The sequence below is a fragment of the Schistocerca gregaria genome, chromosome 5, assembly GCF_023897955.1.
Source record: "Schistocerca gregaria isolate iqSchGreg1 chromosome 5, iqSchGreg1.2, whole genome shotgun sequence".
NCBI classification, from domain to species: Eukaryota; Metazoa; Arthropoda; class Insecta; order Orthoptera; family Acrididae; genus Schistocerca; species Schistocerca gregaria.
The window spans coordinates 8,536,131-8,561,250 of NC_064924.1; the positions used below are offsets into that span (position 1 = coordinate 8,536,131).

General features: G+C 43.0%; 1 protein-coding gene across 3 annotated transcripts in view; it reads right to left on the minus strand.

Moving 5' to 3' along the window:
• Positions 1-25,120, minus strand: part of LOC126272024 (retinol-binding protein pinta-like) — a 547,678-nt gene that overhangs the window by 465,597 nt on the left and 56,961 nt on the right. For all 3 annotated transcript variants that reach the window (XM_049974523.1, XM_049974521.1, XM_049974522.1), the window contains exons 2-4: positions 18,925-19,085; positions 13,348-13,507; positions 2,155-2,404 (exon numbers count right to left, since the gene is read on the minus strand). In XM_049974523.1, the coding sequence (XP_049830480.1) occupies positions 2,155-2,404; positions 13,348-13,507; positions 18,925-19,075 (561 nt within the window). In that variant the 5' untranslated portion in view covers positions 19,076-19,085. The remainder of the gene's footprint in view (positions 1-2,154; positions 2,405-13,347; positions 13,508-18,924; positions 19,086-25,120) is intronic.

Genomic DNA, 25,120 nt, shown 5'->3' on the forward strand with positions numbered 1-25,120 from the left:
AGATTTTGAATTAAGAATGACACACTTGACAAGCACTGTGTGTTTTATAGCTCAGTTTGGTACTGAACCATTTTTTTGAGAGTCCATTGTGCCTTATACCACGTATGGTATAGGTATTGAACGGTGAATTTTTACAGGTGCCGCTTAAGCTGTAAGTTCATAAACATTGTGTGTGTGTTTGTGTGTGTGAGACAGAGAGAGAGAGAGATGAAGAGCATTAATTTATACAATTCAGGTGAAGATGACGTATTTTTAGGTTCCTTAACTCTATTGGTAAAAACAGAACCCTTATAGGATAATTTTGTTGTCTGTCTTTCTATCTGTCTGTCGGTCAAAATCCCCTTTCCTCAGGAATGGGCAGATACATCAAGTTGAAATTTATCTCATATATTACAGTATTACGTTTCACGGTACCTCGAGGGTGTAAAGAAATTAAGCTTCTAAGACATTGCGATCAATATGGCCATTTATATCATATATTTTGATACTTGCAAACTCACACATTAAAACCTATAGAGCACTTCCCTTTGCGATAAAATAATGAAATTCGGTGAGACGGAAGGTTCCACAGTACAAGCTAAAGAAAAAATGCGAAAATTGTTAATTTATAACTATAACATACGAAACGAAATTTTTGGTCATTTGTTATGTGACCATCTGTTCGCCCATCTGTTAAGAAATCCTTTTCTCAAGAAGGGGTCGACTTATCATGTTCGAAATTTACGATGCTAACGTCTTCAGTCCCTTGGCGGTGTAATGTAAGGTAAGCTACTGCGTCAATGCAGTCAAAAGATACGACCACTTGTGTTACTCGTTTTGTACTTCAAATGCACTCATGAAAACAAAAAGGATGTGTCCCGTCGACCTACAATCATGAAATTAGGCAAAAAATAAAGTTTTATAGTACAAGCAAAAGGGAAAAAAGTCGAAAATTGTTCATTAGTAATTAAATGACTTGAACATTATTTTTTGTCATTTGTTGCCCTACTCTTTCTGTTCTTTCTTTGAGGCCCCTTTTTCTCAGGAATAGGTAGACTTTTATCGTGTCCGTATCTATAGCGATAACAGGCAGAAATCGTCGAGGTCCTCGATTCCTGGGATGGATGAACTGTCTGTATAAATGATTGAGTCTGTATGGAATTCTAGGTGCGTAAGCCATACTTTTTGATACTAAAATACTGTAGTACCCACTTTTTTTTAACATGATAGCATTTTTCACTGTTCTCGTTAAGCTGATGTATTTTTAGACTTGGAAATACCGTAGTATTGATATCCTTTGTGTCTTACAGAGCAATTCAGAATTTTAGATAACTGACTTGAGGGTCCATTGTGCATTACACAAAGTTTAATACAGTGGTCGAACGACCGAAATGGCGAGTTACACCAGTATAGTCAATATCTTCGTATATTTCTGATACATCATCCAGTAACTGTGATTTTGAAGCCAGTCTACGCGAACTACAGGTGAAGTGATAGTATTTTTGACATGTAACTACTGTAATATTATCAATATCCTCATTTTTGAAAATAGCGCTTAGTTCAGGCCATTCAGAGGCTTTTGAGCACGGTGCCACAATGGCTGCTAGCTCAAGTGAGCTAATTTCGAGTTTTCGAAATTTTTTGTGATTGAATTTTTTTCGAGTATCCCAGTAGAACAACAGGGCAAGTTCCACCAGCTTGCTTTATTTAATTTCCCACCACCGTTATCTTGATGATGTCATGTATTTAAGATGATGTTATTGGCCTGATATGTAGCCAACGACCATGAGCACTTGCACTTTTCAAGTCGTTCAAATGCAACGATTGTCAGTTACTGCAATCGTCAAAATCTCGAGATTTTACTCAGGCCTGCTGATGCAAGGTAATGAAGAATGTTTTATACAAGGTTATCTACGTCTATATCTGCACGATTTTTCTGCAACTGACACTTAAGTTCGTTCTCAGATTTCAGCCCTTGTCTAAAGCTGTGATTTCGATATGTAGAAATGCTAGCAACTGATGTATAATTCTAAAGGATGGTGTTATTCGTCTCATCTTCTTATGTGCAAATTACATATACAGACCAAATTCTGCTTAAGTACTGCATGTTGCAAGAAAGCTAATATTTGTGACGTTTGAACATTGTATGTGGAACAATGTTTTGAAAGAACCTACCTTGTAACCAAATTCCATAGCACGTATGATGTTGATATCAGAGCGGAGGACGTGTCCGGTATGTACGTTCTTCAGGTCGAAGATAACGATGTCTCCAAGGGAGTAGTCATCAAATAACATCAAGTCGAGGTCTATGGAGCCGACTTTTCCGTATCTTATCCACGAGACCCACGCAGGGTCCGGGTCGGGGTCCGCGATGATGTGAACCCGGTACAGCTGCTCCGTGAGGCGGGGCATCGTCACCAGCTTGCTGTCGGCACATCATAGGCACCACAGTGAGAGGTTATCCACACGGTCTCACAATAGTATCAGCTGTACTTAACTTGCTGTGTGCCCTAAAACCAAAACTTACAATTAGGTGGGTTTAGGCGTAGTTGTACATTCATGTTCAGAAAAAGTAAAACACCTCGAACGACTAGAGACAGGACATGTACATTAAGACGTTCTGCAGAAATGATTAGAGTTCCAGTAGCGTCGATCCATCATGTGTCCTGTTGCAGAGTAGGCACAGGGTCATGGCTCAAGACAAATGGTTCAAGGCATGAAGTTATCGATGCGTACAAGGCGCGAATGGCGTTCTGCACAACCTGGTTCCAAAGATCATCTGTGGTGGTTCAAACTGGATGACAGCACGGCACCTGTCGTTTCACCATGCTTTAGGGCCTTCCGTTAACCATTCTACACACACCAGTTGTACTGTCGAAACAGTTCGTCCCACACAGACAGCAGTTTCCCGGATGGATGCATCACATTATCTCATGCCAATAATGCACCCTCTTTCAAAATCTTTGATCTGACGGTACGGATCGCACCTACGTGTGCGAGGCATCCTGCACGTCTGCTCAAGCCACACTGATCCACTACCAATGGTTTATAGCGACGAACAGAGCCACATGCACATTTTACTGGTAGGAGGTATTGCGATGTGATATCGATGTTGACCTTGAAACTGCTGGCTGATATGGTTCAAAAGCTAGCCATTTCCGCAGAACGTGCTAATTTACATGTCCCATGATTTATTAACGTCCTATCTCTAGTCCTTCTTTGTCATCTGTTTTTCTGAACATGAGTGTCCGTACAAGTCACCTGTGTATTTTGTGTATCCGAGACAGTCAACAACAGTCTCACACACTTCTAACGCATAGTCCTACTAAAAATCATGTAAAACTGCAATGAGTATCACAGTCAATTACAAATATTAGCGTTTTCTTTTTGTGCCCTTCGACGCGTTTGAACATCCCGAGTTCATACTGTCATTCGATTTTTGTACTGTCGTAGATGAACTTGCTGAGATGGTGACAAAAACGATTTCACTTACGAAAAGACCAAACGCTAAATTGTGTTAAACGAAGATCACAAACATTGGAAGAAAAGAAATGGAAATTGAGCAAACCAGGTGAAATCAGAGAAGATGGGAGGAGATTCCGACAGTTTGTGCAGTTCATTTATACAGGGTGGATACGATTGGACGTCAATTTGCAGCACCATTAATGCAGGAGGAAAAGATCAACAATTACTGCGAACAGGATGGGGCAAGTGCCCACACAGCTGGCTCAGAACCCTGGAGCACGACAGTCATTTTATGTCATTCAACAGAATTTTATGTATTTATATCATTATTGATTTAAAATCAATTACGAATAAGGTTGAACTTAATATAGTGCCAAAACTTAACTGATGTTTACTTTAATTTTACAGTGCTAATTTCGAAAAGAATTTACGTATGTCAAAGGTAAGCTTTAATTTCAAAATATTATAAAACAGAAAAGGTTACCTAGATAGTAATTTGATCTGTAGAACTTTCTCCAAACTCTCATAACTTTGGGCGACCTATCATCTATTCTTGTTTACCACAAACTGCATCAGAGATGTTACACATCAATGAGAGTGAACACAATGTGAAGACGTTTTGACTTGTGGTGAAAAGGGGAATGGATCTGTTCATAACTTTTATTTGCATTCTGAGCTGATATTTGCCCTGTGAATTTAGAACGTGTTTCTGACTGCGTATTGATTAATGTTACTTGGAAATAAAACATCATAATCTGAAAATACGTCACTGACTTCTACCATGCTGTTTCAACAACCCAGGGCCTAATGATTTGTATTAAGACTGTGTTGTTCTTACCGACCCTGGACACAGACTCCATTGGCAATTTGAGTAAATAATTAACAGTATGTATCAAGAGTCCTTTCTTGAATTTTATCTGCAAACAATGCATATGAAATGGCTTGCACTTAAAAGAAACGCCATTTAAAGATAATATTTACAATACTGAAAATTTATGGAGGATCTTTACATTGGGTGCTTAATCCAGGATTATAAACCTTTGTGACTGCAGCATTAATATAATTTTGATGTGTCATAAGAATATTACAAGGATGAATTGAAATATTGTCAGTAAGAAAGATTGCAGAGGAAAATGACTATGCTGGACACCTCTTTGGAGAGCAACAGTTACTCGTAGAAAGACCACAAGTAAATGAAGGTAAAAGAACAACCATACGATTTTCACATGAGACTTCAGAGGTAGGGAGAGGCTAAGTACACGAAGAAACTTAATCTTGGTATTTTGCGAGATGTTGGGATCTCAAATATAGCTAAAATGAACAACAATAAAGAAGCAGAAAGTAAAGCAGCGGTGAGTGGGCAGTAATAGATGTGAGTCAGGATATATTTGGCAATTCAAAATATGTAGAAGTTGATAGAAAACCTGATCGGAGTGATGAACTAAGAATTATCTTAGGGAAAGTGGGAGATATGCACACGAATATGAAACTTGATAGTGGCCACATGAACCATAACAGTGGCCTATTGAGATCTGAACCAAAATTTAATGTCGACAATTTAGTTTCAAGACTAGAAAACTCAGAACCTACCATGAAGACAAACAGTGAGAAAAAAAAGTAATTAACTTACTGGATAGCAAAGTAAATGAAATTAACAGCGAACTCAGTGCAGTTGTTAAAGAAGAACTTTTAGTTGTAGAAGGCAGTAGTGTTCTTGCGCAAGAATCTTGTGTTACTGTAGCCCCACCAAATACTTACCTACCTGTTGCACAAAGTAGAAAAAAATCTGCAGTTAGACTTATAGAAGTGTTAGGAAAACAGTATTCAAGAGCAGATAACAGATCATAGCAGAACTACATATTGAAAATGTATGCTTGATAAACAATAACTCTAATTTCATGTTATTCAAGAATTTCAATAAGTTAATTTAATCTTTGGGAGCTTTTTGTGAAAATGTCGAAAACTGCAATGTGGGTTAGTCCCTACCAAATCAGTGTTTCCAGTACATGCTTTGGTACAGGTTCACAAAAACTCAGATCAAAAGACTTTTTTGTTGAGATTGTGTTGTAATTGCACTGAACACAGCAGTGGTAAACTAGGGGACTTACGATCTCACAGTACCAACTAATTAAATATAAATGACACACTGTTCTGGGACTGGAATGCAAAATACAACTTTTATTACCTTTTATATTGGGAAACCCCTTACATACGAAACACTGTTTATATTTTTGAAATTTTCACTATATCTGAAGTGTATGATATTTATTAAACCAAAGGTGGAAATGAGAAAAAAAATTTATTAGATTATTTAATCTGTGGTATCCTATGCTGCATTAATGTCTTTTTTTAATTAGATGAAGATAAATAGATTTTGATTACTGTCATTTTGGGAAACAAACATACATACATTCTGAAAAATAAATTTGGATTTTTTCGTAAGAGGATTTCAGACTGATAATATTTTGCTGTGTATTTTGTTTATAGTTAGCTGATGTTGGCAGCCCAATACATCTAGATCCATAATGCATAAATAAAACTTAAGAGAAATGAAGATATTAGATTTTTGCAAGCTGCATCCACTACATTACTGAAGTCATGTCATTATGAGAGAAAGACTCAGTGCGGGAAGGTGTTTGCATATCGAAAAAATAAACCAATTATGACGCACTATGCAAACTAAAGGTTGTATAAAATGTATGACAGATCAGTAACGGCATAAAATAAATTTCTTGGGTCAAAACACACGATATGTAACTATGAATGAATTATAAAAATTATATATAGAGCATTTTTCTACTTCTGGTATATTCATCGAATTAAACGTTTATGGATATTCTGTGGTATTTATATTGAGATGAAGTTTTGTGAACTATTCTGCATTTATGGTATATACTACATATATGGTATACAGAGATTCGAGTGTGCATGGAGGCTTTCCGGCAGTCGTTCTTCCCACGAACCATACGTGACTGGAACAGGAAGTGGAGGTAACGCACTGGCACGTAAAGTGCCCTCCGCCACACACCGTTGGGTAGGTTGCGGAGTATAAATGTAGATGTAGGTGTAGATGTACATGATTCTCGAAAATGACTAAGGCAAATTATGCTACAAGTTGATGTGGAATATTGGTCTGTGGTTATGCTGATGATTTTCGTGAAGAGTAGGCAATGGGTCTAGTATACTTGTAATACTTGATTCTGGTTGACAACCTTGTGATGCTCAACATAATCTCTGTATGAGACAAATTACTAAAGTGTTTTGTATGAATTATAAAACTATAATATGTTAATGCCTCTTGAAAAACTTCTGAAACTGCCTGACATTTTAAATGCATGGCTAAACATAGTTAAAAGTTGGTGGACTATACAGTGTTGAACAAAATGTGGGATCACTACTAATAGAAAGAAAGTTTGTAGGTTACATTAAACTGGAATATATAGGTATAATCATGGTTGTTATATTTATAAAATAAGCAAAAAACTATGAGACTATATAAACAATTTGAAGTCATTTAAGTCAAAAGAATGTCCCTTTCCGCGTGTTTGGGAACTATTGCTTTGTAAGCCTACAGTTTGTTTTGTTATTATTTGGTGACATCACAATGATACTAAAAATGTCATTCTCAAATGCTTCACAATAATACTTTCTTGCTACATATTTGTGTGTCAGATGGTTGTGAAGTACAAGATTTCTAAATTGCCTTTTCAAAACAGTGGAAAAGAACATTTTAATGTTGCAGCGTTTTCTAAAAAAAATATTCAACATGGGGCTTATTGAGTCAGGATGACAGGTGATGACAAATACGTTTCAAGACAAAAAAAAAACCAATATGAGAGAATTAACCAACTGGGGAGGAAATCGGTAGTTGTCATGTACATGTAGAGATAGACTAATGATTTTTAAAAATTCAGAAATTTGGGATGACCTATTCACAAGAGAGAGTTTGACAAATTGAGCAATTTAGTGACCTCTGGCCCTTATGCAAGCAAATATTCATTTTGGAATTGATTGATAGAGTTTTTTGGTGCCCTCCTAGGGATATTGTACCAAATTCTGCACAATTGGCTGTGAGATCTTCAAAATCCCTAGTTGTATGGAGGGCCCTGCTCATGACGCTCCAAATGTTATTAATTAGCGAGAGATCCAATGATATTGCCTGCCAATATAGGATTTGACAAGCACAAAGGCAAACTGTAGGAACTGTTTTATATGTGTGGGTGGGCTTTATCAAAAAATGTTCAAATGTGTTTGAAATCTTACGGACCTTAATTGCTAAGGTCATCAGTGCCTAAGCTTACACACTACTTAGTTATCCTAAGGACAAATACACACACCCATGCCCGCGGGAGGAATCGAACCTCTACCGGGACCAGCCTCACTGTCCATGACTGCAGCGCGATTTAGAGGGCTCGGCTAATCCCGCGTGGCTGTGAGCTTTATCTTGCTGAAATTGAAGCCCGGTATAGCTTGCCATGAAGGGCAACAAAACGGAACACAGAATATCGTCAACGTACCACAGTGCTGTAAGGGCTCCATGGAAGACCACCAGAGGGGTCCTTCTATGAAATAAAGTGACACCCGAGACCTTACTTCTGGTTGTCCGGCCGCACGGCGGGCGACAGTAGGGGTTGGTATCCTACTGCTGTCTGAGGGGTCTCCAGACAGGTCTTTGATGGTCATCGTAGCCTCGAATCTCACTGTCTGGAGTAGAATTGTCTACAGTGGTAAGTCCCGCTCCGAACACAGTGCCAACTACGAATGAATATGTGTCTGTCGATGCCCTGGAGAGCAGTGGGATACCAAAATTGATGGCACCCTCCATATTGAAGTGACGGGCTGGGATGCCATTGAATTTCATAACAGGACTCGTTTGGTTATCACGAGACGTTTACAGCGCAACGCTACGTCGTCGATATTCTATGCTCCGTTTTGGTGCTCTTCGTGGCAGGCCACCTTGGACTTCCATTTCAGCAGGGAAATCCCCTTCTGCTCAAGCGAGAATTTCTGCTGCCTTTTACCACACTGGTCAACTCCCTCTTCGCCAGCAAGACCACTGGATCTCTCCCCAGCTGAGAATGTTAAGAGAACTAAAGTCCTCGAACCAGGTAGGGGTTCTGACGATCCAACACATCAGTTTCTCAGAATTTAGCACGGCATCCCTCAGGAGGCCATCCATCTACTCTATCAATCAGTGCTAAGCCGAATAGCTGCTTCCTTAAGCGTCACAGGTGCACCAGCGCGTTTATGACTTGCTCAGTTTGAGAAGCTCTTTCTCTTGAATATATCATCCAGTTTCTGTGAAACTGCAAAACAAATTGTTTATGTGTACATGCAGGGCACATCCACCAATTTCCGTCCTATTTGGTTAGTTTATTTGTGGTACAGTTTCGTCTCGCAGTGTATTTATTTGTGGTACTGTTCAAAAATGGTTCAAATGGCTCTGAGCACTATGGGACTTAACTTCTGAGGTCATCAGTCTCCTAGAACTTAGAACTACTTAAACCTAGCTAACCTAAGGACACCACACACATCCATGGCCGAGGTAGGATTCGAACCTGCGACCTCAGCGGTCGCGTAGCTCCAGACGGTAACGCCTAGAACCACTCGGCCACTCCAGCCGGCTGTGGTACTGTTATTAACGTGGTTGTATGTACACTGTTCTCGTTCTGTATGGATTGGAGATCAAGTGAAATTTCCACAGTTGTGTGATTATATGAGTGTGCTTCTGTTGACTTGAAAGGCACTATGTTTTGGGCACAATGCACAACGAATGTTTTTTTCTATGCTCTTAAGATATAAAAGCCTGAAAATTGGAAGAAAGGGATAATGTATTTTTTTGCAGTTACACCACTGCCATCTGTCAGTGAGCTTTTAAAATGTATGCCACCATAGTTTTATTCCAAAGTATCTTTTCCTTTAGTGATAGTTGATTTTCTATGTGTACACACATTGAGTACTCAGTTCAACAAATTTTACTATGTTTTTAATAATTAGATGAATTATAATACACTCCTGGAAATGGAAAAAAGAACACATTGACGCCGGTGTGTCAGACCCACCATACTTGCTCCGGACACTGCGAGAGGGCTGTACAAGCAATGATCACACGCACGGCACAGCGGACACACCAGGAACCACGGTGTTGGCCGTCGAATGGCGCTAGCTGCGCAGCATTTGTGCACCGCCGCCGTCAGTGTCAGCCAGTTTGCCGTGGCATACGGAGCTCCATCGCAGTCTTTAACACTGGTAGCATGCCGCGACAGCGTGGACGTGAACCGTATGTGCAGTTGACGGACTTTGAGCGAGGGCGTATAGTGGGCATGCGGGAGGCTGAGTGGACGTACCGCCGAATTGCTCAACACGTGGGGCGTGAGGTCTCCACAGTACATCGATGTTGTCGCCAGTGGTCGGCGGAAGGTGCACGTGCCCGTCGACCTGGGACCGGACCGCAGTGACGCACGGATGCACGCCAAGACCGTAGGATCCTACGCAGTGCCGTAGGGGACCGCACCGCCTCTTCCCAGCAAATTAGGGACACTGTTGCTCCTGGGGTATCGGCGAGGACCATTCGCAACCGTCTCCATGAAGCTGGGCTACGGTCCCGCAAACCGTTAGGCCGTCTTCCGCTCACGCCCCAACATCGTGCAGCCCGCCTTCAGTGGTGTCGCGACAGGCGTGAATGGAGGGACGAATGGAGACGTGTCGTCTTCAGCGATGAGAGTCGCGTCTGCCTTGGTGCCAATGATGGTCGTATGCGTGTTTGGCGCCGTGCACGTGAGCGCCACAATCAGGACTGCATACGGCCGAGGCACACAGGGCCAACACCCGGCATCATGGTGTGGGAAGCGATCTCCTACACTGGCCGTACACCTCTGGTGATCGTCGAGGGGACACTGAATAGTGCACGGTACATCCAAACCGTCATCGAACCCATCGTTCTACCATTCCTAGACCGGCAAGGGAACTTGCTGTTCCAATAGGACAATGCACGTCCGCATGTATCCCGTGCCACCCAACGTGCTCTAGAAGGTGTAAGTCAACTACCCTGGCCAGCAAGATCTCCGGATCTGTCCCCCATTGAGCATGTTTGGGACTGGATGAAGTGTCGTCTCACGCGGTCTCCACGTCCAGCACGAATGCTGGTCCCACTGAGGCGCCAGGTGGAAATGGCATGGCAAGCCGTTCCACAGGACTACATCCAGCATCTCTATGATCGTTTCCATGGGAGAATAGCAGTCTGCATTGCTGCGAAAGGTGGATATACACTGTACTAGTGCTGACATTGTGCATGCTCTGTTGCCTGTGTCTATGTGCCTGTGGTTCTGTCAGTGTGATCATGTGATGTATCTGACCCCAGGAATGTGTCAATAAAGTTTCCCCTTCCTGGGACAATGAATTCACGGTGTTCTTATTTCAATTTCCAGGAGTGTAGCTTTTTCTGCTCATATTTAGAAGAACATCCGCACCCAAAGTGTAAGTATGATTTAATACAAATTCCTTAAGAAATGAAACGAAGACTGCGGTTGTGATGAGCCCCAGTTAAGTTACTTATGCTCCTTCACATTATCGAATACAAACATTCATCTTATCTAAGAGAAAATAAAACTTTCGTTCATCTTATTTGTGGTTTGTTTTTTATTGTTTGTTGGACTTTCGTCAAACCTTCTTATGTAACCAGTAGGAGACCACACGATATTTCGATGTAATGTCCACTCGACAGATCTACAGGATCACCAACAAAACTTCTTTTGATGAGATGCCAAAGGCTTCTGTGAGTTTGAGGAGCACACTATTTTTTGCACGTAGCAGGATTTGACTGTTGTGCGAACAGAAGTCTCTGTGCCAAGACACTTGCTGCGGAGCATATGACTGTGATGATAATGGCATCTTGGTAAGTCTTCATCACTTACAGCGGTGGCTTCTAGTAGAGTGGACGTGCGGAACAATTTTTTGCGCAATCTTGCCTGCTTTATGTGATATTCAATTCCTACATTGTCATAATTTACGCATTTCATCCAATTGGACACTAACGTACTGTGCGCTGGAGATAAAGATGTTTCATAACAATAGTTTTACAGCATAATAAAAATTGTGTATTTTTCTGCTGCTTTATGTTCAATTTGTTATCTACAGACCACCCCTGCGTCTGGAAGACGTCCCCTCTACCATTCCTCCAATTAAGCTCTTGAGTTCCTTGACACCACATCCCAAGATATCGTCTGCTTATGTTACCACCCAATCAACTTGGTTAGCTTCATCCAGTTGACACAAGAGATCCCTAAATCTAATTTCGGCCTGTGGGCCCTTCCTAATAGTTCTTTTGATTACTTTCAGTATTCCAGCTGACCATTTGACAACTCAGTCTTTATAGTAGTATGCACAGTGTGGTCACTGTACTCCTTGAATCTTCACAAATAACCATAAATTGTCGAGTACTCCAGGGATCTCATGTAGTAATAAAATCGCGTTTTCTGCGTTAGATATGTCTGTTGTTTCTAACGTATCCCTGAATTCTTCATGAATACTCCTCCATTTCCTAAATCAAACGGGCACTTGTTAAGCTGATTAAAGCTACGACCTGCTACACAGGTGTATTTTCTGAACATTTACAAGCTTCTTAATCAGTTTATAAGATTAGCTGATTCTTTACCCAAAGACTTATTAATTATACATTTTTTTCTTATCTCCATATGCCTTAACACGTACGGACATTTATCTGAGGGGAAAGTTAAAACAACCGCTCTACGAGGTATGACAAGTGTCGCACTGTTTTGCCTAGCTTTCCTAGGTTGGCATCACTTTCTGTGGTTTCCCGTTAGCTAGAGTGGCGTGAATGTCTGGCGGAGGAGGCGTTTATCTGTTGGTGCAGAAGACTGACAGAGTGGCCTGTGAGAGACGCCACGAGTGTTGAAGGTGCTGGTGGGCCACCAGTAGATGTCTGGAGCAAGTCGAGAGAGGGCGTGTCTGCGTGAGATCGCCAGCACAGACGGCATTTATTGTGGGCCTACTGAGGTGAACAGACTTGAGTCGCTGAAGCCTGTGGCTTACGGATACTGGCTGGAATGTGTTGGAGTTCATTGGGTATCTGACATACTGATTTATACTAAGTCCTTGACGTGTATATAGCTGGTTCTGCAATGCAGCATTATACACCAACAGGTACCGTTCCGTAATCTGGTATTTACTAAAACTACATTTTCTGAAAACTACTCACAGACAGTGCGACCCTAGAAGAGGTTAACAACTGATGGTGTGAAGTGGCTGCTCACAATGTATTGTGTTTGCTTGTTTGAGATACACGTTTTCTACCGACTGTATGTTAACAGTTGAACAGTCGGTTTGGTAGATGTTTTAACGATGTTTTGTACTGCTCCTGTCTACCATGGTTAGTTTGTGTCGTCGATAGAATAATAGATAGTTGCTTTATGTTTCCTTACGGAAATGTTTCACGTTAGTTTCTATGGTATTTTCTCGTGCTATTTCTCTGCGGATGTGACCGAGGATCGTACGACAAGGTGTATGTTTATGGCAGTTTTCAAACGACAAACTTCCGTTTTCCTTGAAAAGGGAAAATAGTTTTCTTAATGTCATAATTCGGCAGCTTTAAACGTTAAACATCACTTGCGTGTCTCTGAGTCGTGGCATATTGGGTTCGGAATTTAATCTCCGTGAGGAGGTCGGTACAGATTTAGATTTTGCTGAATTATTTTGAAAGGAAAAACTAACTTTTGTTTTTAGAAGTACAAGCAAAACAGGACGATAATCTACAATATTCCCTTACACATTTCCAGTTTTATTCCTCGCATTTGATTTTATACGGTCAGTTACTTGACTGCAAAAGAATGTTCAGTATTTGAAAAGAGGACATAAAACTTGTGGGTCGATTTCATCGGTACTTACACGTGCTCCATAGTGGTCACAACGTCGGGTCCCATAGGGTCACGGTTCATCGTCATCTCTGGATACCTGGTCCTCATAGAGAAGAAATTGTCCACCCCTTTCTTAACCCTCTCTATGCTACACTTGCAGTTTATGTACATCCTTTCGATGAATGCATCTTCTGTAACAAATGTACATGTTATTCCTCACTAATTACATAATATATATTGTAACAGCTATAACTGGAAGGTAGGTTTTTATTTAAATTTTCAGACTTTCACCTGTTACGATGCTGTCGTCCATCTTTCCCCATATTGTGCAATTTTTTACACATGGGTATCATTGCTTCACCCAGCTTCCTTTGTAGACCTGGTCAGCCTCTACTAACTGTAACCTTCTCCTTCCAGCTACAGTTCACTGTTTCTGGATGCCGTAATGAATGCCTGTGTCATCTCTTGGTGAGCGTCTCACATAGTTTTCTGTCCTCAGTTATTGCTGTACCCTCCAGAACCTACGGGTCGTAGCTATGCATGGAAGAGTGACGAGCTGGCTAGTACTCAGTAGCAACCGACTTAAGGCTGGAATGCGACACAGGGCACACTACTTCCGCCTTCCACGTTACATCATACAAGCAGTTTCCAACTGCACATCCGCCCATCAAACGCCGAGAAAAGCTGACGCACGGCCAGTATCAAGACGGTATCAACAGTAACACAAGACAGCATCATAACTCAACTAGAGTCGTCAACAAGAAAATCCAGACTGCCTTTTCTTCACATTATCATAGATAAAGCACTCTGTCTTCAGGCCACGAGTGGCCTGCCAGCGCCATCCGACCGCCGTGTCATCCTCAGAGGAGAATGCGGATAGGAGAGGCGTGGGGTCAGCACACCGCTCTTCCTGTCGTTATGGTGGTATTCTTGACCGAAGCCGCTGCTGTTCGGTCGAGTAGCTCCTTAATTGGCATCACGAGGCTGAGTGCACCCCGAAAAATGGCAACAGCGCATGGCGGCTGGATGGATCACCCATTCAAGTACCGACCACGCCCAAGAGCGCTTAACTTCGGTGATCCTACAGGAACCGGTGTATCCACTGCGGCCCCTTATCATAGTTACCGTTCACTAAATTCGGGACTAGTCCAGAGATCAAGACAGATGAGGGCAAGTGATCAGTGAACTGTTGTAACGCACACTCTTCATACAATTATGTGTTATAAAGCTTCTACAAACAAATTACTGCAGGTCGTTGCTAATCATCATCTGGACGTAAATTTTGGATACATGTACACTGACGTGACGAAAGTCATCTGATACATCGGAAAATGGCGTTGGAACTCCTTTTGCCAGGCGTTGTGTGAAAACTCGACGTGACATGGACTCAACAAGTAGTTGCAAGTCCCCTGCAGAAATACTGATCCATGATGCCTTTATAGCCGTCAGTAATTGCAAGAGTGTTGGCGGTGCAGGATCCTATGCAGGACCAGACTTCTCGATTGTGTCCCATAAATGTTCATGGATGGCCAAATCATTCACTATAGTTCTCCAGAATGTTCCTCAAATCAATCGCGAACCGTTGTGGCCCACTGATATCAGGGTTGTCATCGGTATAAATTCCATCATTGTTTGAGGTCATGATGTCCAGGAATGGTTCTAAATGGTCTCCCAATAGCCGAAGATAGCCTGTTCTATGATCGGTTGAGATAGACCAGACGATTCCATGAAAACACAGTCATATCATTAACCACCAGCTTGCGCACTGCCTCATTCACAACCTGAGTCCGTGACTTCGTGTCGTCACCGCCACACTCGAATCCCACCATGAGTTAAATGATCGTTGGACCCGTGGGACGACGCCACAGTTTTCCGGTCGCGTAGGGTCCATTCGACCAGCGCAGGAGAGCTGCTGCAGGCGATGTCGTGCAGTGAGCAAAGTCATTCGCGTTGATCATTTGCTGCCACGGCCCATTAACGACAAATTTCACCGCACTGTCCTAACGGATACGTCCGTCGTACATTCCTCATTCATTTCTCCGATTACTTCACGCAGTGTTGCTTGTCTGTTAGTACAGACAACTCTACGCAAACGCCTCTGCTCGCGGTCGTTAAGTAAAGATCGTCCACCAATGTGTTGCCCGTGTGAGAGATAATGCCTGTTCAAAAAATGTGTGTGAAATCTTATGGGACTTAACTGGTAAGATCATCAGTCCCTAAGCTTACACACAACTGAACCTAAATTATCAAAAGGACAAACACACACACGCAAGCCCGAGGGAGGACTCGAACCTCCGCCGCGACCAGCCGAACGGTCCATGACAGCAGCGACCTGACCGCTCGGCTACTCCCCCGCGGCAGAGGCAACGCCTGAAATGTTGTATTCTCGGCACATTCTTAACACTTGGATCTCGGAATGTAGAATTCCTTAACGATTTTCGAAGTGGAAAGTGTCTAGCTCCAAACACGATTTTGCGTTCAAATCTGTTAATTCCAGTCGTGTGTTAATAATCACGTGGGAACTTTTCCACGTGGGTCACCTTACAGCTACACCTTACAGATTCACCAATGCACTTCCGTTTTATACCTTGTGTAAGCGGTACTGTCGCCATCTGTATACGTGTATATCGCAGTCTTATAACTTTTGTCGCCTCATTGTATTCAACCTATGACGAGGCTGTGCAGGTGCCTCGAGTAAGCAAGCTAAAGCATAACAACTTTCGATAGTAAGGGGCTCTCTCCCTGTCACGTTTATGTTTGACGCCAAATAAATTTGGTGAATACAACTCTTATTCTATTTAACATGTATTAAGTTCATACTTTACTTCTTCACTTGGTTTATAACATGCTTTGATAGCACCATACTTCAAATAGTTTCTTTCACTCTAGTTATACTGTGGTTCCACATATCACTTCCATAACTCGCTGTTACAGAGCACAAATGTACTGTAGATAAATGCAAAATCGCCTCAAATTCTTCTCCAGTGAGCAATGAGCAAGGTAAGCCTGGCCCACGCCCTTTCTCGAACATCAAAAAGACAAACAGGCAGGAAACTGACATTCTGCAAAGCACTTGGAAGAGATTGCCGTACTTTGAATCTTAAGGTTGGCAACTTGACCTCAGCAATGAGTTGGTATCATGGCAGCTAGCGCTAAATGTAATAAGAAAGGTAGTTAATGTGGGTGAGTAGAAGACACAAGTGAGTAGAAGAAACAAACCCGTAATGTACGGGTACACCATTAGTAGTGTCCCCTTCAACACAGTGACATCGATTAAATGTCTGGACGAAACGTTGCAAAGAGATATTACTTGGAAGGAGTATGTGAGGACTTTGGTAGGAAAGGCGAATTGCCGACTTTGGTTTATTGGTCGAATTCTAGGAAAGTGTGATTAATCTATAAACGAGACCTCATACACGATGCTAATGCGACCTATTCTTCACTACTGCTCAATTGTTTGGGATTCGTACCAGGTCCGAATGAAGGAAGACATTAAAGCAATTCAGATGCCAGCTTCTAAATTTGTTACTGATAGATTCAAACAACGAGCAAGTGTTACAGAGATCCCTTGGAAACTCAAATGGGAATCCCTGGAGGGAAGGCGACATTCTTGTCAAGGAATAAAAAAAAGAAGCACTCCGTCTTCAGGCCAGAAGTGGCCCACCGGGACCATCCGACCGCCGTGTCATCCTCAGATGAGGATGCGGATAGGAGGGGCGTGTGGTCAGCACACCACTCTCCCGGTAGTTGCGATGGTTTTCTTTGACCAGAGCCGCTACTGTTCGGTCGAGTAGCTCCTCAATTGGCATCATGAGGCTGAGTGCACCCCGAAAAATGGCAACAGCGCATGGCGGCTGGATAGTCACCCATCCAAGTGCCTGCTACGCCCGACAGCGCTTAACTTCGGTGATCTCACGGGAATCGGTGTATCCACTTCGGCAAGGCCGTTGTCCTTTTTCAAGGAATAATACTGAGAAAATACAGAGAACCGGAATTTGAAGACTGGTTCTGTTGCCTCCAACATACATTGCACGTAAGGACCAAGTAGACGAGATAGAGAAATTAAGGTTCATATGGAAGCACATGAACACTCGCTTTCCCTCATTCTACTTGCTAGTGGAACGAGAAAAGAAATGGATAGTAGTGGTATATGGTACACTCCACCACACGCCGTAAAGTGGATTGCTGAGTACAGCTGTAGATGTAATGGAGAAGCAAACACATTTTTGTAACGGGATAGCTTGAGTTCGAAAGAAATAGTAGAAACTTCACAAGAACATCAACCAGCCTGCTGATATGGAGCGAAAGCTGCGACTTGCAGCTCCGAGAGTCATTCGGAAATGTAGGCCACACTCGTTCGTTACTGGCCCAACATAATGTCACTGTCTCAAACTAGTAGTACGAAAAACTCATGCTTGTGAGCCTTTGAAGCAGTCTTTAAATCGCTATGGAGCAGCTAGTAGGCTGAACCACTGATAAGCTGCCGCTGTTCACCGACATTACTTCTGCCTCCGAGAGTGCTGGTGAACACACCTGGTCACTGTGCCCTTCCAACTTTGCAAATATTGATGAGAGGACTGCTACCTATGGCTTGCTGAGCTAAAATGATGGTGACTGGCAAACTGTACAGCCATCGTAGTATTTGGCATGTGCGCTGGGTACTGCAGTGTAATCCATAGGCAATTATTCACACCACCTGCCTTCATTGTAGGAAGTGCTATGCTGTTGTTCATGGCAGACGTTCTCAGAGCTTACCCAAGCACACTGCCTTCGACGTCAACAAGAGTGCTCTAGAGAGTCCTGCGAAGCTACACCAGTCATACAGGCTATTCCGTTCACCTACGAGGCCTGCCTGCCACTCGGAACCGTAATTATGTGAGTCGGATGTTGTCCACACCTGTTTCAAAAACAGTTCAACATTCGTTCTTCCCTTCATTTTTGTCTCTACTCGTACTTACTGTGCCTTCTGCCTCAGGGACCAAATTTACTGCAGAAGCTGTTGATTCAGCTCTTAATTAGTCTTCTCTGTTCAATGCTGTCCCCAGGAAGAGCACTTTGTTAGTATAATTTACAGCTGCTTGACGTGACGGAGAAACTGCTGACGTTCAGGATCAACCAAACAAGTCATAACTACGTAGTGATAGTGCCGCAAACGATCCCGACATTCAGCTGTGCTCGGTTTATGGAAATCCAGCCAGCGGGCGAAACATTCGAATCTGTCACAAAGTTTTCCTGGAGTTTTCCTTGTCTGCAAGCTAAATTCTACAACTGGAACTCTCCACCTAAAATGTTCCCATTTGGGTCTCCCTGATAGCCTGGGATCTGCCTGAAAATTCCGTCTCTCTGTAACTGGTCATTACTCTACACTCCACTTAAATTTTGAAAATCATAAAAAGTACAGTCAGTTGCAGTCTCACTCGATAGCATTTAAACACACTAGCAGCACTAAAATTAGTTTGATTAATTCACCACTGCAACAGCAATGTAATGAAATTATTTGTTCAAAATTGAAGAGCGAAATAATAGTTTAAGGCATCAACTCTACAGTCAAAACTATGGTATGCCAATTTTAGAAGAGTAAACTAGAATAGTCACAAAGCTGACTGACCCATCTGGTCGGGCAGATGCGGCTGCATCCTGAGCCAGTCTCGAACAGACGTGATGGCCCTCTTGATGTCCTCTTCATCTGTCCCCAGACTCTTCCTGATGGTCTCCACCTGCTCCCGCGTCGCAGGGACGAAGCTGTAGCGATCGCTCATTGCTGGTATTCTGTGAACAGAAGGAAGGGCGCATTACCAGAAAGTCACCGCTGATACTCTAAGTTCTCAAAATGTACAGAGCGTGGGTGAAAATTTCGCCGCTCGTTACAAATACAGTTGCTCTTCGACGCAATATGACCAGTTACTTCTTTGTTCATTCTAAAGCGAATGTTTCTTTGGGTTTCCGTGTCTAAACCGGTAACAACCGCTACTTTCCCGCAGGAGGGTGGACGTAATTGTGCATTCGAACTGAAGGGGATGGATTTAGTGCCCATTAAGGTTAATCAGTTATATGACTGCGTGGTGTCTGTTCTTTCGGACATGTCTGAAAGAACAGACACTACGCAGCCATATAACTGATTTGCCTCGATGGCCAATGAATCCTCCATCTTCAGCAGGTACAGCATGTGAAGTTGTTGAAAACAGTGTGTTACACAAACGTATCACAAAAGCAGCGCTGAAAAGATATAATAGCCGCATAGTCAAAATAGAGGCCCAAACAAAGCAACAATTTCAAAAATTGCGAACAGAGTTGTTGCAAACCATTGAAGAGCGTAGTGAACAGGATCGAAAAAGCACAGAATCTGCAACCACATCCCTGTCTGTAACAGCACCTGAAAAACAAGCAATTAACTGTAGATTTGATTATAGGTTCCGATTTTTTAAATGAGAGACGAGCGATAATAGATATGGGTAAAGGTAGAGTAACATTCTGGAACGTCACACTTCTCTTTGAACAAAAGCTAAAATTAGAAGAACTACCAGTTATAAACATACAATTAAGAATGACGCGATATGAAGATTACGAAGAGTTAGAATGGTATGCACAAAAGGGGGAATAGCCTCAACTCATGTTAGAGGTTCTTAGAGAAATCGATGAAAAATTGAAAGAAGTTCAAGGTATTTCAGAACACAGTAAAAGAGAATTAGAGGCTATTTTACGAGATAAAGCAGAGGTATTTTTACCTAAGACTGGCAGACGAAAACACTTTCAGTACATGTTTGAATATTAATTTTATTACTGGTAAATAATCACCACTATATTCCAAGATTATGTTGCAGATAAGATCGTCAGGAGAAAGAAGAATGAAGCGAGAGGAAGGTGGGAAAAAGAAAGTAGTTTCAATAAAAACAAAAACAAAAGTAACACCCATAGCACCATAGATAAAGGTGAAGGGATAAAGCGTAGATAGTCTAACAGCATGAAATACTAAAATACTATACACTCAACACTACACAAAAAAAACGAATTTGAGGATTTTTGTAGAAGATAAGACTTAAAATATCTTAGAATTGCAACATGGAAAGGGCGCCGAAATTTGTTAAGCTTGTTAAGAAAGTGTAAAGCAATGTAGGTACTAGACATATGTTAGTTGACTATAAGTAAAACTTTTTGTAAGAACCATTGTAAAAACTCCAGCAAAGACGTGATGCAATGACTCACATGTTGCAACAAGACAAGTATCAAGAAAGGAAAGGACGATATTAACAAGACACGATTCCTACAAGGCAGAAGCATCAAGAGAAAGGAAAGGACAACGAGACCAACAGAACACCCTTGTATCGGACGTGGGCCTTAAATCTGCCCACTAAGCGGAACCCTGCTGGGACAGGACATGGAATGACATAGTGGCGGAACCCTACAGAGACACGATAGGACACCAAACGCCAGAAGGGACCGGTGCAGGGACTGATAAGCAAACACCTGACTTTCACCGCTCGTAAACCCCGGAACACCCCGACTCAGCGGAGTGAGCAAAAAACGGGCTGACAAGATGAAGGCTCGGGCAAGCCACCACTGGCAAAAAATGTGTAAAAGTCACATTACTGCTATTATACAGCACGAAAATGCACGGAACTGAAGAAAACTTCCACAAAGTAAAAATGACCTGCCCAAACCATTTATCAAACTGCTACTAAGAGGAGAACTTCAAAGCGACTAGTTATCAATAAATATTTCCATATCCTGTCCAGAGAAGAACCAAGAAGCAAGTAAGAAGCAGAGAAAGAAGCAGGAAGAACAGAAGTTTAAGATTCGCAAGATTGAGACCAAGAAAGAAGATGGGTGAGGAATAGACGACATACCTTCCCAAATCCCTATCATATCGTTAACTAGTCGTATGCGAAGTATTACAACGAAAAACGACCTATTTCAGCGGCACATAACGCATACAAAGCCAGTAAACCAGGAGATTCTGCACTCACAGCTCCATTCCATTATGGGACCTCCACAATAGCAACACACACTTGCAAAGCCAACAAGGAACGAACAACAATGCTTACAGCAGATATTTCCCCACATCCATCTTGCTGAAGTCCATCACCTTCGTGCAAAAACATTCGCCATCCTCATGCTTAAACATTCATAGGATTGTGTGAATGTGTGAAATCAAATTATGTGATGTAGGAATTGTGCAAAAGAAATGTGTGAAAAACTAAACAAGTTAGGCACACCAGACAGCTAATAAACTACAAAATAACAGTCATTGACTATGGACGTAAGTAAAAAATAGACTATCGATAAAAATAAGTCACTATTTCTGAAATGGACAGTATATAAAGAACAAAAGCAAGGCATAATAAACACTAAAACTAAATGCAACTTATTTTCTCCTCATAAAAATAAAATAATAACTATATTTTACTTATTTTCTCCTTATAAAAACAAAGAACAAAAAACTATCTTCTTGGGTGTTTTGCATTTTTTTAAACATTTGTTAGGATAATATCTCAATACTTGTGTATGTATATTTCTTTGTCAAAGCAATTCTTGGGAATAATTCTCACTTCTTTGTGTAACAATGTTGAAATGAGTGTCTAGACACAAAAACGTTTTACTTGTACATGATATTTAGAAAATGTGTTAGGAATAGATTTTACTTAAATACTACATTTGTAAAAACAATATTTGTAAGAAATTCGATGTCAAAGACTTCTCACTTTCGATAACAAACTTCTTAAAGAATGCGATTTTCACTCTGCAGCGGAGTGTGCGCTGATATGAAACAACCTGGCAGATTAAAACTGTGTGCCCGACCGAGACTCGAACTCGGGACCTTTGCCTTTCGCGGGCAAGTGCTCTACCATCTGAGCTACCGAAGCACGACTCACGCCCGGTACTCACAGCTTTACTTCTGCCAGTATCCGTCTCCAACCTTCCAATCTTTACAGAAGCTCTCCTGCGAACCTTGCAGAACTAGCAATCCTGAAAGAAAGGATATTGCGGAGACATGGCTTAGCCACAGCCTGGGGGATGTTTCCAGAATGAGATTTTCACTCTGCAGCGGAGTGTGCGCTGATATGAAACTTCCTGACAGATTAAAACTGTGTGCCCGACCGAGACTCGAACTCGCGACCTTTGCCTTTCGCGGGCAAGTGCTCTACCATCTGAGCTACCGAAGCACGACTCACGCCCGGTACTCACAGCTTTACTTCTGCCAGTATCCGTCTCCAACCTTCCAATCTTTACAGAAGCTCTCCTGCGAACCTTGCAGAACTAGCACTCCTGAAAGAAAGGATATTGGGGAGACATGGCTTAGCCACAGCCTGGGGGATGTTTCCAGAATGAGATTTTCACTCTGCAGCGGAGTGTGCGCTGATATGAAACTTCCTGGCAGATTAAAACTGTGTGCCCGACCGAGACTCGAACTCGGGACCTTTGCCTTTCGCGGGCAAGTGCTCTACCATCTGAGCGACCGAAGCACGACTCACGCCCGGTACTCACAGCTTTACTTCTGCCAGTATCCGTCTCCAACCTTCCAATTTTTACAGAAGCTCTCCTGCGAACCTTGCTGAACTAGCACTCCTGAAAGAAAGGATATTGCGGAGACATGGCTTAGCCACAGCCTGGGGGATGTTTCCAGAATGAGATTTTCACTCTGCAGCGGAGTGTGCGCTGATATGAAACTTCCTGGCAGATTAAAACTGTGTGCCCGACCGAGACTCGAACTCGGGACCTTTGCCTTTCGCGGGCAAGTGCTCTACCATCTGAGCTACCGAAGCACGACTCACGCCCGGTACTCACAGCTTTACTTCTGCCAGTATCCGTCTCCAACCTTCCAATCTTTACAGAAGCTCTCCTGCGAACCTTGCAGAACTAGCAATCCTGAAAGAAAGGATATTGCGGAGACATGGCTTAGCCACAGCCTGGGGGATGTTTCCAGAATGAGATTTTCACTCTGCAGCGGAGTGTGCGCTGATATGAAACTTCCTGACAGATTAAAACTGTGTGCCCGACCGAGACTCGAACTCGCGACCTTTGCCTTTCGCGGGCAAGTGCTCTACCATCTGAGCTACCGAAGCACGACTCACGCCCGGTACTCACAGCTTTACTTCTGCCAGTATCCGTCTCCAACCTTCCAATCTTTACAGAAGCTCTCCTGCGAACCTTGCAGAACTAGCACTCCTGAAAGAAAGGATATTGCGGAGACATGGCTTAGCCACAGCCTGGGGGATGTTTCCAGAATGAGATTTTCACTCTGCAGCGGAGTGTGCGCTGATATGAAACTTCCTGGCAGATTAAAACTGTGTGCCCGACCGAGACTCGAACTCGGGACCTTTGCCTTTCGCGGGCAAGTGCTCTACCATCTGAGCGACCGAAGCACGACTCACGCCCGGTACTCACAGCTTTACTTCTGCCAGTATCCGTCTCCAACCTTCCAATCTTTACAGAAGCTCTCCTGCGAACCTTGCAGAACTAGCACTCCTGAAAGAAAGGATATTGCGGAGACATGGCTTAGCCACAGCCTGGGGGATGTTTCCAGAATGAGATTTTCACTCTGCAGCGGAGTGTGCGCTGATATGAAACAACCTGGCAGATTAAAACTGTGTGCCCGACCGAGACTCGAACTCGGGACCTTTGATTTCGCGGGCAAGTGCTCTACCATCTGAGCTACCGAAGCACGACTCACGCCCGGTACTCACAGCTTTACTTCTGCCTGTATCCGTCTCCAACCTTCCAATCTTTACAGAAGCTCTCCTGCGAACCTTGCAGAACTAGCAATCCTGAAAGAAAGGATATTGCGGAGACATGGCTTAGCCACAGCCTGGGGGATGTTTCCAGAATGAGATTTTCACTCTGCAGCGGAGTGTGCGCTGATATGAAACTTCCTGACAGATTAAAACTGTGTGCCCGACCGAGACTCGAACTCGCGACCTTTGCCTTTCGCGGGCAAGTGCTCTACCATCTGAGCTACCGAAGCACGACTCACGCCCGGTACTCACAGCTTTACTTCTGCCAGTATCCGTCTCCAACCTTCCAATCTTTACAGAAGCTCTCCTGCGAACCTTGCAGAACTAGCACTCCTGAAAGAAAGGATATTGCGGAGACATGGCTTAGCCACAGCCTGGGGGATGTTTCCAGAATGAGATTTTCACTCTGCAGCGGAGTGTGCGCTGATATGAAACTTCCAGGCAGATTAAAACTGTGTGCCCGACCGAGACTCGAACTCGGGACCTTTGCCTTTCGCGGGCAAGTGCTCTACCATCTGAGCGACCGAAGCACGACTCACGCCCGGTACTCACAGCTTTACTTCTGCCAGTATCCGTCTCCAACCTTCCAATCTTTACAGAAGCTCTCCTGCGAACCTTGCAGAACTAGCACTCCTGAAAGAAAGGATATTGCGGAGACATGGCTTAGCCACAGCCTGGGGGATGTTTCCAGAATGAGATTTTCACTCTGCAGCGGAGTGTGCGCTGATATGAAACTTCCTGGCAGATTAAAACTGTGTGCCCGACCGAGACTCGAACTCGGGACCTTTGCCTTTCGCGGGCAAGTGCTCTACCATCTGAGCTACCGAAGCACGACTCACGCCCGGTACTCACAGCTTTACTTCTGCCAGTATCCGTCTCCAACCTTCCAATCTTTACAGAAGCTCTCCTGCGAACCTTGCAGAACTAGCAATCCTGAAAGAAAGGATATTGCGGAGACATGGCTTAGCCACAGCCTGGGGGATGTTTCCAGAATGAGATTTTCACTCTGCAGCGGAGTGTGCGCTGATATGAAACTTCCTGACAGATTAAAACTGTGTGCCCGACCGAGACTCG